We start from the raw sequence: 15,824 nt of genomic DNA, 5'->3' as shown, positions 1-15,824 counted from the left end.
AAACTTGTCAAGTGCCTACTGTGACAGACTGTTCTTGAAGCAAGTGTTCTGTACAATGTGTTTGCATGGATTTAATTAATCCTTAGTAATTCAACTATTCAAGAGTTGTTTATCATATACTGGTATGTAAATATTACCCATCTTTGTCTACTTCCTTTTTGGAAAATGAATCTTGCTGGCATTCTCAACGGTGTTTGTAGAAACTCGTATTTCAGGATGTAAGGAAGGATATAATTCGCTGAGAGCTGAGTCATTTGATAATTTGTTAATCATCAAAACAATATAAAAAACACACCATGCTTAAAGCATTGACAGGAGCCAAGAAATGTGAAGCTTATTAGTGATACCTTCTTGAATTCAGCTCAATGGGATAATAAATGTTAGATAAAATCATTCCTCATAGAAATAATATCCCTAAAAAACTTTTTTTTGTGGGGGGTGACATGCTTTTGAGTATTAAATAGCAATTTCAATTGCTTTTGTCACCCCTGACCAGCAGATTGTATCCTTTTCTCTCTCTCCTCTCCACTTCCCTAAAGCTGTTTGTATGTATTATGATATTTCTTACATGTATTATCTGATTGTTATACTCACTGTATGTTTTCCGATTGGTCAAATAAATAATAATAATAAATAATAATGTTCCAATTAACCCCGTTTTTCAATACTTAAAATAAATATTAAATGATATTTAGAAGAGCTCTCTCGATCTTTCAGAAAACAGTTGGCAATCTTAATCATACACTAACTGAAAAACCAAAATAAATCACTCTTTGGAGCAAGAAGGCATTAACTCTGTATTCAGATATTTGAAGTAATGCCCTTCTGGCTCCAAACAGATGAATTAATGAATAAATCAATGAATGAATAAATGAATAAATGAATAAATGAATGAATTCATTTTGCATTTTTTTCAACTTTGTCCATGTACACTTGTCTAGGTAATGCAGATATTTTTTTAGGCACTCCCACTCTACTAGAGAAAAAAAATATATGACGTTTAGCAATCACTTTCACTTGCAATTGATAGGGACTTTTCACAACAATGTAAATGTACAGCAGTAGGCCTTTTGTTTAATTAGGCAGACATTTCATTTGTTTTTCCAGGGACCTGACGCCAGATTGTACAGCTTGGACTAAAAACAAACAATTTTTTCAGCTTATGGATTCTAGTCTTGCCCTGAGGCTAATAGCATTATTTTTTTAAAAATTTCCATCCAGAAATAAAAGCTAATGGAAATATAATTTCCATCTGGTGATTTCAGAGATGTCTGATTTCATTCAAACTTTACCATTATGCTTTTATTATGATTTTTCTGCTTTCTTCTATGTTGGAGTGAATGTTTTTAGAGTTTTGACATTTCGTCGCCTGGCTGGCAGAGGGGCGTTAGCTCGAATTTCAGGTAAAAAATGAAGCGTTAAGCAGAAGGGCGTTAGCACTAAATCGCCTCAAACTTTTATAAAACTGACCTTTTTCTGAGAAAAAATTGTGCCGTGTTCTGCTATAACATTTCTATTAGTCTTTTAAGTTTTAAACCGATTTTCGGGACGGAAAGCAGTTTAAATATAAAATAAATCTTTAAATGCTAATAATTTGAAAAGTAGTTTTCAAGTCGCTTGCCCAGAAGGGCATTAATTACAGAGTAAACACCCTTCTGGCTCTCAACAGAGAATTTGAGTTTAGAAAGATTTTCCTCTCCAGAAAATTTAATCTGCACAGAGACGACCTAGGCCTATTAGTTTGGATCAAGGATACAAAATCAGCTGATCGCAAGACTGATGTCATATTCATACCCATGTTTTAATATCAAGTAAATCCTATCTGGCTATATGGAGGATTAAGGATTACATCAATTTTGCCAGAACAGAACATTTTATAAACTAACCTTCAACTAAGTTATCTAGTAAAATGTGTAGATTCCTGAGAAATATCAATATTGTCTACAGCTTAAACAGCTGAACCTGAAAAGTCAACAACATGGAATTTAAATTTTCATTATAGAAGTGTGGACAGAAGCATTTTATTTGTTCAAGACTGTCTTTTTTGTTTAGCAGCTACTAAATTTAAAAAATAAAAACTATCAGTTGCTTTCATTAATCTTAATTTTTTTAATTAAAAAAAAAAATTATGATCACAATGTTTTAATGCTGTTTATAACAGTGCTAATCAAAAATTGATAATAAGGTTTTTACAAATAAAAAGATTTATGATCAAAATTCCATAATTGTAATGATGTTTAAATCAGCAAAACACAATTATTTCAATAATTTGCAAATAAAAATTGGTTAACTGCATTGTATTGTAAATCATATTCATTAAAGGTATTACAAAGTTTTGGTATGGGGTCATGAATTTGGTTCAAATTAACATATTGGAAGCGTATGCATTCCTACAATATTCATCGATCGTCGTCCTGGTTGAAATCGAGTCTAAAGTTATGAAATTATAAATAATTAACTCTTTATGTTGTATAGCTCCCTCTCAAGGTCAAGATATCAATTTAGCTATGAAACAATGTTTCTTGACTAAAATTGACCGATTAGCTATTCCCGTTTGGAAATTATATATCACAACTACATATTCTGAGATTTTCATGGTCGCAGCTACCATTGTACGTCCGTAGGCGCTATTTGAAATTTATCAAAATTTACCGGGAGCACCGGTAAATTTTTATATTCAATTTTTCTCGAAAACAGAAGTGTTTTAGAGGTTAATTTTTTTAGTGCTTATAATACTGTACATCCAGATGCAGAGGGGCATCCAAATAAATGTATATCAAAATTGTAAAGATTCATTATCCACCCAATTTTCAAAATTTCCCAAAACTTTGTATTACCTTTAACCTACAGTCCTCTGACTTCTAAGCAACCTGACCTTCAACTATTTCTTCCCTCTCATATTTGTAATTAATTACCCCATTTAAAATAAATCTGATAAAGTGAAAATTTCCAACCTACAATAACCTGTGAACATACCTAGCAGTCAAAGGACTACATCACTGGTGACGTCAGACAATATCAAAAATACCACAAAATTTACACAACCGCTCGATTGCCTGAAGTTCTGACACACATCACTCTAGATGTTTATCCACCCATCCATCATACTTGGGTACGTACGTAAGTCATTAACTTTGCACTTCATATTTCCCTTGTTTGGAGCCAGAAGGGCATTAATTCATACACATTGAACCCCTTTGATGAGACAATCATTCCACATTTTGTAGTTTGGCTCAATCAAGTGTATTTCAGAGCCCTTAATTTTTGTTTCACAACTATATTGTGTTTGAAGCCAGGAAATTTTAAAAAAGAAAGGAAATACACATTAAAATCCTTAAATTAGAAACATGTTGCGAGATTCAAAATCTTTGTTTTTCTATCAGATTTTACCAGTTTTCAACTTTTCGATAGGATTCTTGCCAATTTTTATTGTGTTCAGAGACATTACATTTTATTTTAAAAATGTAGCAATGAAAGAAAATATTATTGCTGCCAATTTGAAGAACAAAAGTTGATTAATTTAGCCATCAAAATAAATCCTGTCCTGAAAGAGTTAACACAGAGTGAACGCCCTTGGGGCTGCAAAAGGAGTTTTTATTATTCAAATATAAAAGTGAGAAGCATAACATATCTGCTCTTTGATTTGAAGAGTGTAAACATTACCTACAAATCATTTTCATCATCTGTTATATACTTTACAACACAGAGTCCAACTGCCAGACTCCAAAATTCATTTAGGTGTCTGATCACTTTAATATTGCTGTGTTAACAGGATTTGATAATATGCAAAAGTTATAGCATCAGTTATATTTATAATAGTAATAATAATAACAGTCACATTTGAATAGAGCATAATACTTTTCTAAGTGCTTTAAAATAATTATTACCCCAGCCAATGGATTTAGTTGCTCATCCACACAAAATAGTGCACACACACCGCTCCCTAGGGAGCATTTGGGCCTAGTTGTTACACTATTGGACAATATGTGAAGCATATACTGCAAAACAATTAATTTTCTGCACAAATTTACTGTTCGTGGTTATCATGAGAGTTTCAGAAGTATTTTGTGGTGATTAGTCCCTGTAAGTGTTGGGAACACATGATGATTATTAAGGCTGCGACGGGTAGTCGAATGCTCGAGTACCCGCACGGTTGACAACTACTCGGGTACGATTTCTTGTACCCGAATATTCGGCCGCAAAAAAAAAAAAAAAAAAAAAAAAAAAAAAAAAAAAAAAAAAAGGTCCAGGCCCACGCTTACCAGAGCAGCGTCCGCTGGCATGGTACCGTCGGTAAAAATGTTTCCCAACCCAAGCACTGTCAAACTCACCTTTCAGAAACTGGGACCAAATGTCCAGATTTCTGTTTGAACTTGGAGGAAAATGGATTATTCTGCCATTGTTTACTGTTATTATTCTTATTAAATCGGCGCCTTCAACTGCAACTCAAAGTAAAGTTGCATGCGTTTTCAGCAAGGGACCTGAGCAACTGCCGAGTGGTATGGTAGTGGCAAAAAAAGAAAAAAAAGAAAAAAAATCCAAAAATCCAAAAATCCAAAAATCCAAAAATTAAAAAAAAATTAAAAAAATAAAAAAAAATCAAAAAAATTCAAAAAAATTCAAAAAAATTCAAAAAAATTATAAAAAAACATGGCGTCCGAATATTCGAGTATTCGCCTGTGAGTGTACTCGGTTACCTCATTACACTGTTGTGCACAGCCCTAATGATTATCATTATGATTATATGATATATCGTCATAAAGATAAACGAATGGCCATTTTGTGGTGTATACATTGCACAATTGCAAACAAAACCAATTTCAGGTATCAACAGATAATTGTTGACAGCTGGCCACACCAGCAGTCCCTGTATGTAAGGAGAGTCTAAAATAGGCTAATCAAAGTAATACTCTGTTGCTCAGATGATGTATCACTAATCTATTTTTAAAATAAGTAACAAAAGTCTCTCTGTCTCTCTTTCCCTCTCTATCCCTCCACCCTCCCTCTAATTCATACCTCACTTCTGCCTTTTTCCTAATTCTATTTATCTCTTCAGCACAGCCATCACCGTTATTAATCTATTTACCATCTCCTCCTGTCATCTTCTCATACATCTTTTTCACTATTTAAACATCACCGACATCATTTTTGTATATCAGAATTATTCAGTCTTATAAAGGATTACGGTACCACGCCTTCAAGCTTAGCTTTATGTGGCAATACTTCTTCATTATTATAGTCCAACAATGTCAGTATATACATTGATGATGTATTAATTATATAATTTGTTTATTATCACAACTATGTTGTAATTGGTTTGTCACTTTGGAAAAAGATCACAAAAAGAAATAAAAGAAATAAAGACAAATCAAATAAGTAAACTGACAATCACACTAACCTGTGATGAATGCCACCCGGTGGTTGAGCTGGTCGATGATGTCGGTGATCAGGATCTCATCCGACATGTCCATGTCAAAGTCTGAAATAAGAAAAAAAAGGCAAACAAATATATTATTTCAATCAGAATTTAGGTTTATCATTAATCATCAGAATAATTTGAATACCGCTCTTTCAGTAGGCCCTGCAATTAATATTACCCCAGCATTTCCAGGTACTTATTTCATACACCTGAGTCAAGAGGGGCAAATGTGGGTAAATTAACACCTTGTCCAAAGATGCTAGCATCGAGCAAGGTTTGAACCTAGGACCTCTCGTATGAGAGTCGACAGTCTTCACCTCTAGTCCACAGTGCTCCAAAAAATTATTCAGCACAAGATGCATTTAGTCTACACTTTTACTCAAGTGAATTATAAATCATAGGGAGATTTGTAAATTAGTTTGTAGAAAGTCTAGGAATCGCTGGTAACCGTATCTTCCCATAGAATCTTTTCTGAGATACTGCTATGTCTGATGAAGCTCATGCAAACCAAATAGGCATATTATCTCACCTTCAATGCATAAGCAATCCCACATGTTGTAAAAGAAAATCATCTTGAATAAATCTTGGATAAAAATCCTTGTTCAAAAATTATTGCTCCACAAATAAATTAATTCACAAGGCTTAATAATCCACTTTATATCCACAGCATACCATTATTTCCACAGTGCATAATCAGTGTTAAGTCCATGATGTTTATTTATGGCGTAAACAGCCGAGGAGCTCTAATAAATTAGCTTCTGACTTTTTCCGTGATTAATAAGAATGAAGTAAGATTACTCCAGGAGTGAGATGCAGTGATATATGTAATGCTGCTGTAATTCATACCGGCAGCGCTTCAAAGTTTGGGGAGAATCGAATGACATTTTTGGCAACTGCTAGATTAAATCAAAGTTCTTGACAGTTGAGCTTGTATTTGTGAGTCCTATTCTGTAACACAAGTCAAAACAACTGTTCTCCTATTACAATGTGCATAGGTCATCAAATAGCTTATTTTCTGTAATCTAATTAAAAGTGCAAATAAACAAATGGACATTAATTTGATGAAAGTATCGGCTAATTCGCAGCTTTAATTCGCAAGGCCATTGAACTGAAAGCATTTATTATATAAAAATGTAGAGGGTGTTTTATTGAGATTTCCAAAATACATTCATGGAGACCTTTCTATGAAAGACACAGGATTTATTCACACACACACAGCTAATAGCCTGTTGAGACCCAAGGGGGGGGGGGGTTACTCACATGTTGGGGGCGTGCCGCTCTAATGGGTCACTTTTTAACAAAATATCCCTAAACATGGGTCCCACTTTTAACACAAATACCATTAAAAATGGGTTCGTTCTTTCAAATTTTGCAAAATTTTCGGGTGCTTGTCATGCGAACACCCCAAAACACCAGAAATTTGTAAAAAATGGGATTTTTTTTTTGGAGAAAAATGACCCCAAATGACCCCTCATAATGGGTAGGGGTTTCGAGGCTTGAGCGGCATACCCCTCGTCTTAACCAAATCTGAGTATCCCCCCCCCCCCCCCCCCCCCCCCGGGTTGAGACTACAGAAAATGTATGCAAAGTCTACATGTATATACAAATTATCATATAAGAATCATTACTTGGCGAAAGTAGCGTACAGATTACAGAACATCATCGCATATTAAAACAAATGCCTTTAAAAAAAATAGAAACAGGGGTGTGATACATGAATGTCATGATGAGCATTTCATATCGAGTGTTTGGGCTTCAGCAGCTACAGAAGTATATAGGTGACTTTATACACCTCCAAATTGTTGGAATAGACAATTGTATGGTTTCATAAAATGCTCAATGATTATTTAATGACACACATGAGTGATATTCTCAACACAGTATCTAAGTTACTAAATATGTATTTGGCCTACACAAAAAGGAAGAAATCAATCAATCATCTACATGCATTGTCGCTATGTACACACATTTTGAGAATACAAACACCCCCGAAAACCACAATATTAATCAACAATGCTTTCTCCTTCAAGTGTAAACTCGAATCCTTGAAATCATTCAGCGAGAATAATTTGTATAAATATGCAACAGTAATCAACAATGTGTGGGTATGTACATGGATATAAAGCATAAATCATGCATCATCATAAATTGCAATACCATTGCATTAGGAAATCATATACATTGTATTCTACCCGGTACACATTTTGCTCATGTACTGTATGTATACAGTTATAATTTTTGTGTGATTTTTACACACGCAGTTTTACTGGTATTGCATATAAATATCAAACACATATATTTGTGGGTATATATGTACATGGATAAGCTTAAATTATGCATCATCATGAATTGCATTATATTACTGTTACATTAGGAAATCATATACAGTGTATTCCACACATTTTGCTCATGTACTGTACATACAGTTATCATTTTTGTGTGATTTTTACACACACACAGTTTTACTGGTATTGCATATAAATATCAAACACAATAGAAAAATGCAATATGGATTTCGAGCTACAGACACACAGGCTTAGCAATCAGGGCCATGTTTCATAACAATTGTTATCAATAACAAGATACAATGATTGTTATAAGCTACTGAAATCATTGCATTTGATGGGCTGATAGCAATTTTTTATAGAGTTTCAGCATTTGTTATTGATAAGAAGTTTGCTGAAATAGTGCCCTGATCTAAATACACATACAGTGGACATTTTAGTTTATTTTATATATTAAATGAAAATGCAGCTGTACCACTGTTGTTCTACATCATATGTAGATAGCGCAAAGAGACTAATTCCTTTCATTGAGAATCCTAGTTTTTTTTAAAATGCATAATATGGTAATAGAATTCTGAGTTTTGCAGGGGTGATAGTGAGCACTCCCCCCCCCCCCCCCCTAACCACGCCCCCCTTGAGTAAAAAAATGAAAGAAGAGGATTCAGGGGGGGAAATGGCATCTAACAACATCCCCAACCCCCTCCTTTTAAATAAGAAAATTGGGAAAAAAATAGGGAAAAAATAGGGAAGAATAGAGAAAATAAGGGTAAAAATCTGAAAAAATCAGGATAAAATCAGGCCTGGTTTTGTAAAATCATATTGTTAAAAGTTCAATTGAAGCATAAATGTATTGATAATAATGAAAAAACTTATTCATTTTACATAGAGTTAAGGGCCTTCTGGTGTCAGCACACATGTACAGCAAAATTGTATATCAATTTCATGCAAGCAAATTCTCTCTTCCAAATCCAATCAAGTTCTACTTCATTGTGCACCATTACACTACATTCACGTTTTCTACACATGCTTGTATACAGCATATAGTCTGTTCAGACTGCAGCAAATTTGTACGAAACTCGTTTAACAAAACGTTAATTGTAATATTGTATCACATGAATCACCACATAGCGATACACCAGGGCCATACAGACTGGAAAATAACATCGTATAAAGAAACTAGCTTTGAAGAGGTCATCAGGTGACAACTTGACATGACAGTCAGCCAATCAGCAGTGGACTAACGATAAGCCCCACCCACTTATACAATTTTCATACAATGCAATGTTCAGACGAATACAGGACCCTGATTGTTTTTACTGAGTTTTCGTTTGAAACGAAGCTCTAACAAACGTTTCATTATATGTTTCAATATGCAATGTTCAGTTCAGACTAGGAATATTTAATTAATAATGGTATTTGATTTTCACATAGCCATGCACTGAATCTCGGTAGTGTGAATGAGAGGTCATATATGGCCATCTTTGAATGTAGGCTATGCGGCTGCTCTATTTTCAATCATAAACAAGCTGTGTTCTTTTCTGCATCGTCTGAAGAAGAAAAAACGGCAGATGTGCGATTCTCACACTGCAAGTCATGTGTGAGGGAATTCTGCTTACGATTAAATGGGGCATGCAAAAGAATTGGAATCAAGATGAACAGCTCTTAATAGTCTGAAGTGTTAATCTGGAGGGGAGGGGAGGGGAGGGGGTATTTTTGCAAAATAGAATGAATTCTTGAGGCGAGGATAATGAGAAAAAGTGACACTCTACATTACGCAAGGCTTTTCATCTTTTAATCATCAATCATTTTTTCAATGGTTACTTGTTAAAGCTCATGTACAGATTTAGCAGCAACGAGGAAATTGGAAAGAAATATGTTTAACATAGTCCCATGTTGATCTCCTTGTTGTATCACAAAATATACAAGGTCATTTGGTACTCTATCCATGATTTCCGGTGAATTGTCAATAATGTAAACATCTGTAAAATAAAGGAACACTTCACACTAGAACAGGACCCTGATCCTTTAAAGCGCTTTCATTTGGAAATGAAGCTGAAATCTCTGATACGTTAAATGGGTACCCGGTAGGATGCGAACGTTCATGTGGTTGGACGAGCAAGTGTGCGCTTGTAAAATGGCGACTGGCTGGAATGCTCCCCAGGGAGTGGAAAATGTGCATACATTGTGTGCGGGTAAGCCTGAATCCGATGACCGTGGTAATAATATAACTTGTCAAAAAAGCGACGATCACTACTCCATATCGCAAAATAACTGATGATAATATTACTAATTTAATCAGTGATTTAGACTTAATAGACTGGTCGAACGTTTTTGATTCATTAGATGTTGATGAATCGTACGACTTCTTTATCAATAAGCTTACAGCGTCTTTAAATACTCATGTTCCCCTCACCACCCACCGGAGATCAAACTATAAAAAGATCCCAATTCATCCTTGGATTACAAAATCGCTTTTAAGATCTATCAACCGCAAGAATAACTTGTATTATAAATATATTACAAAACCAAGTGACGAATCTCGCTCTAAGTACACATTATATAAAAACACCCTTACCACTTTATTACGTATTTCAAAAAAAGAATACTATACTTCACAACTCAATTTGTACAAAAATGATATGAAGAATACATGGAAAATCATTAATGGTGTATTAAATAAGAAGAAAAAAGGATCAGCAATAACAAAAATCAAAACCAATAATACTATCACCGATGATGCTGATACAATCGCTGAAAATTTTAACTCGTACTTTTCACAAGTGGGTAACAAACTGGCACAACAAGTGCCACAGAGTACCAAATCATTTAACGATTTTCTTGTCAACCCTAACCAAAATTCCATCTTTTTTAATCCTACAAACACTCGAGAAATTATAAACATTGTTAACAATCTTCTGATTAAGAAGAGCGCCGGGTTTGACTGTATTCCCAACTTCTTATTAAAGAAAATTATCAGAGCTGTTGTTCATCCCTTGGTGCATATCTTTAATATTTCACTTCATACAGGTCGGGTACCTAATCAAATGAAAATCGCCAAGGTCATACCCCTCTTTAAGAAAGGTGATAATCAACTCGTTACTAACTATCGTCCCATATCCTTACTTACCTCGTTATCTAAAGTTCTTGAGAAACTTGTTTTTACAAGAACAACCACGTTTTTTAAAAAATACAATATTTTCTCACACTTCCAATTTGGTTTCCGTGAAAATCATAGCACCTCGCATGCAATTTTGTCTTTTATGAAAACAGTTACCACTTCCATTGATAAAGGTTTGCATACTGTAGGTATATTCCTGGACTTCTCCAAGGCCTTCGACACTATAAACCATGAAATTCTTCTTCACAAACTTTCTCACTATGGTATTAGAGGGAAGGCCTTGGAGTGGTTCAGGAGTTACCTTACAGATAGGACTCAATTTGTATCGGTTAACAACTGTAATTCTTCTACACTTCCTATTACCTGTGGTGTACCGCAGGGTAGCCTACTCGGCCCCCTTCTTTTTATTACCTATATTAATGACATTCAAAAATCTTCAAATTTATTATCATTTATACTTTTTGCAGATGACTCCAACATTTTCTTTTCTCATGAGAATGCGAACCAACTACTTAGAACTGTAAACTCTGAACTAAAAAATGTAACTGACTGGATCAAGGCTAATAAACTTTCACTTAATCTGCAGAAGACCAATTACATGCTATTTAGCAACAAAATCAATAGTTTGCCAGGTGAAATTATTTTTGATAACGCTGCTCTTGTAAATGTTTCTACAACCAAATTCTTGGGAGTGTTTATTGATGAAAAATTATCATGGAAAACTCACATCGATAATATATGCAAAACCATTTCACGAAACATCGGTATTATCAATAAACTCAAATACTTTCTTCCTTCTCGAACTCTTCTTACATTATATCATACCTTAATATTACCATACATTAATTATGGGATTATAGCATGGGGATGTGCAATACAAACACAATTAAATAGGATCCTACTGCTGCAGAAAAAAGCACTCAGGATAATATTTCAAACACAATTCAGATCTCATACAGATATTTTATTTTTCGAAAATAATATTCTCAAAGTGAAAGATATCTATGTGTTCCAACTCGGCCAATTTATGTTTAAACTAAGTAAAGACGACCTCCCCGCAATTTTTTCCAATATGTTCTGCAAAAATGCCTCTGTACACAATTACCCGACTAGACAACGGAACTGTTATCACTTACCCTTAACACGAACATTATTTGCACAGAATTCATTTGTCTTCGCTGGATGTGCCTATTGGAATTCTCTTCCCAACGATATAAAAGAAGCCCCTAGTCTTAGCAATTTTAAACGTAAACTTAGGAAAACATTAATCAGCCAATACTCCCCACCAACAAGCCAAGCTCAAAAATCTAAACCTACGGAAAGATAAAACAAATCTTTCCTTTTGTTATTCCTCCTTTCCTCCTTTTTTGTTTCTTTTTTAAAGAATAATCTAAACAAGCCTAACGACCTGGTGGTGTACCTGCCTCCTGTCCCCATCTCCTTCTTCCTGCCTTTCTCTCGCTCTCTATTTCTCTCTTGCTCTCTCCCCTTTCTCTCTCTCTCTCTCTCTCTGTTACTATATTTATCTTACTTTTATTTTTACTTTTACTTTTTTTTTTTTTTTTTGTATTCCCTTTTAGTGTGTTTTACTGGTATTAGCTTTCGACCATAATTATTTAAGCGTATCCATGTAACTAAGTCAGGGGCTTGCCTCATACAAGCTCTGCTTTTTTAGCAAGCCCCTCCGTTTTGAATTACTTCATCAAGGTCATTTTTTTTTCTATTGTTCAGTACTGTTTTTTCCCAATATTTCTTATCAACTAAATTTTGTTCTACATAATACTGAATTTACTTTGTTTATATTATATTTGACTGTATTATATTATGTCTGTTTATATTTTGTTTGTTTTGAAACGGAAATAAATCTGAATCTGAATCTGAATCTGAATATATCTGTAAAGCGCTTTATAGGCACATCGTCGGATCGATGTATTGAGCGCTATATAAACACGTAATATTATTATTATTACACTCTTTTAACGTTACGCCAACATTTCAGTAAATATCGTTCAGACTAGAAAAAGTAGTATTACTTTTCGTACAGCTATAATAATTTGTATACATAAACAATGATTTTTGTAGTGTGAATGGGGCAAGAAGACTAACAGACACTATGAACATGGCTGACAAAGAAAGCGGACAAAATATACAGTTCCTCAGGTAGACAAAGGAACATCCCTTCACTGCTATTATGTAAAAATGTGTAGAACAGGTGTGACATGCATATTCACCTTTTTACATAATAGCAGTGAAGGGATGTTCCTTTGTCTACCTGAGGAACTGTATATTTTGTCCGCTTTCTTTGTCAGTCATGTTCATAGTGAGATACTGCTGTAGGACTGCCCAGAATTAAACAGTCGTATATCATTTGTTAAAGTTGATACTCTAAGCAAATAAATGTCCCTTAATTTGTTACCTACGGCAAGTATATGTTATTTTTAAGTTTTTCAATTACTTAGTATATCACAAAAAAATTCTGTCTACTCGAAATCCTCAATTGAAATGTCTAAAATATCCGCCTCTCTTTGCATAGAAAATCAGTCACGACGCTGGTCTACTATTTATGACCTCACGTCCGGGAGAGAGTATATTCACGTACCCGGATGTTCCATAGCAAACATGTGCAGAGTGATACGATTTTCTGCATATTTTTGTTTCAAAGGCTGAAAAGTCTAATAAATCATAATTCTATGTACAATTCTTTACCTTCCCCTAGTACTTCATATTATTAATATCAATTCCCCTTTTAAAAATTATGACATATACATGCCAACGATGTGCTATTAGTCGATATTTTCACCATGTAATTTTTGTTTTGGTGTTGAAATCAACCCAGGCACGGAGTGAACAGTAGCTGTCTACCCATGCACAGTTCATTACCATACACTACAGCGATCTCCCGATGGTTTCTTCTTCCTTTTTCCCATGTCTTTCGCCTTCCTTGGCCCTGAACATCCTTCATCTACCAATTCTGACACCGGTAGTCAAGAGCAAGTCTTTGTTAGTTGTTTTTTTTAGCTGGCAACGTCGCTTTCATTCTCTTGCAATTGCCGATAAACATATAACTAGCGCACGTACGTTCCATATCACAAGCAAGCAGCGCCTAGAGCAGCGGCTTGGTCTTACCTCCCGATTCTGCTCGCTCCACGAACGTTCATGCTGAAGAGCCGCATCACTCGCCAAAATAGAGGAAGCGCGCTTGCATGATCTCGTTCAAGTTTGATATTTTACAACATAAAATGTTTAACTGGTACTGTATCCTTTTTTGAGGCAGTCACATCTGTGATAAGTACTATCATAGTTGTAGACCTATTCGTTTTACAAAACTGCTCGTGTACATCTGATGACAATAATAATGCATCCGCCTATTCATAAGTGCACGATTTAACTTTAATTCCTAAGCAGTAAACTCGTCTTAAATCTCTACCAATAGGTGAATATGAGAATACAAAAAGAAATCAGCGACTGGAAAATGTTGCTTCGTTATTCTTCATTCAAATGAAAACAGAAAATCCATCAAATATACTCCTTAACAACAACAAATCTAAGCTCTGACAGGATAGCATTTACGTAGGGATATCACTGTCATTCACCCTCACTGAGCCCATGACTCCCTTTCGTGACGTCACGGATAGAGGCCCGACTCTACGTGCACTTCCGGGTTTCAGACTTAGATATTTTGGTAGAGTTTACTCGAATAAATTCATTATTCTAAACTTGGTTTGTCGGGTGGACACCATTTGGTGTTATTATGGGGGTTAAAAGCTTTCTATTTATGTAATTATCTCAGTATTTGGGATTGTCTTAGAGGATCAACTTTAAGAACCAGAAGAGAGTTAACTCTATGCGTAAGTATGTGACATTAACGGCCTTCTGGCTCAGAGCGGACGATATCGTGATTCACTGCAATCAAAGTCTAAAGGATGACTCAGCGATAAAGCTGCCACATTCGTATACTGGCAATATGTTAATTGAAGAGCAGATCGACTACACCCACTCTCTCTAAACATATATACAGACATTAAAGGGGGACGTCCACCCGGATATGAAGTTGGTTTTGATAGGAGAAGAAAAATGAGGGAAATGGGTCAGTGAAAGTTTGAGCGAAAAACGATGAAAAATAAGAAAGTTATGATTGTTTGAAGTTGCGATCAATCAAACACAAATTGGCAACTCTATGACGTATCATGCGAGCTCAACTTCCATTTGCTCAGTACTAAAAAAATCTAAAATTTTCATTTTCCCTCAAGAAAAATTTCAACCATACATGCACCCTAAATATAATAATTGCAAATATGTTTCTATACTCCCCCTGCAAGGAACAAATATATATTCCGTCATCAATAACGAAGAAAACATGATTTTATGGAATATTATGCACAAAGCAAATGAAGGAGAGCTCGTATAATAAGTCACAGAGTTGCCAATTTGTATTTGATTGATCACAACTTCAATAATTCATAACTTTCTTATTTTCATTCAGAATTTGCTCAAACTTTCACTCACCTGATTTTCTTATTATTCTGCCTCTATCGAAACAAACTTATTTTGGGGGTGGACTTTCCCTTTAAAGGGGGACGTCCACCCGGATATGAAGTTGGTTTTTGATAGGAGAAGAAAAATGAGGGAAATGGGTCAGTGAAAGTTAGAGCGAAATCCGATGAAAAATAAGAAAGTTATGAATGTTTGAAGTTGCGATCAATCAAACACAAATTGGCAACTCCGTGATGTATCTTCCTAGGTTCTCTCCCATTTACTCTGTACTAAAAAATTCAGAAATGTATTTTCCCTAAAGAAATGTCATCAATGCACCCTAAATATAATTTTAGCAAATATGTTTTTTTATACAACCCCTGTATGAAACAAATCTATTCCATCATCGATAACTAAGAAAATGAAAGTTTATGAAATTTTTCTGTGCAGAGCAAATTGGAGAGGAATTTGCAAGAAACGTCATTGTGTTGCCAATTTGTGCTTGACTGATGACAACTTTTAAAATACA

The 15,824-nt window shown here is 34.7% G+C and overlaps 1 protein-coding gene across 8 annotated transcripts in view; it reads right to left on the bottom strand.

The window, feature by feature from the left end:
• LOC754108 (guanine nucleotide exchange factor DBS) overlaps positions 1-5,547 on the bottom strand; it is a 103,482-nt gene extending 97,935 nt beyond the window's left edge. For 3 of the 8 annotated variants that reach the window (XM_030981814.1, XM_030981817.1, XM_030981815.1), the window contains exon 1: positions 5,399-5,546. In XM_030981814.1, coding sequence (XP_030837674.1) covers positions 5,399-5,471 — 73 coding nt within the window. In that variant the 5' untranslated portion in view covers positions 5,472-5,546. Of the gene's footprint in view, positions 1-5,398 lie in introns of all 8 variants that reach the window. The other 5 variants (XM_030981816.1, XM_030981818.1, XR_004063519.1 and 2 more) reach the window with 4 other exon arrangements.
• Positions 5,548-15,824: the final 10,277 nt, after the last annotated feature.

Source organism: Strongylocentrotus purpuratus, unplaced genomic scaffold (genome assembly GCF_000002235.5).
Source record: "Strongylocentrotus purpuratus isolate Spur 01 unplaced genomic scaffold, Spur_5.0 spur5_scaffold_12, whole genome shotgun sequence".
Taxonomy (NCBI): Eukaryota; Metazoa; Echinodermata; class Echinoidea; order Camarodonta; family Strongylocentrotidae; genus Strongylocentrotus; species Strongylocentrotus purpuratus.
Note: the sequence above shows the minus strand (reverse complement) of the source record. Positions and strands in the feature narration are given on the sequence as shown.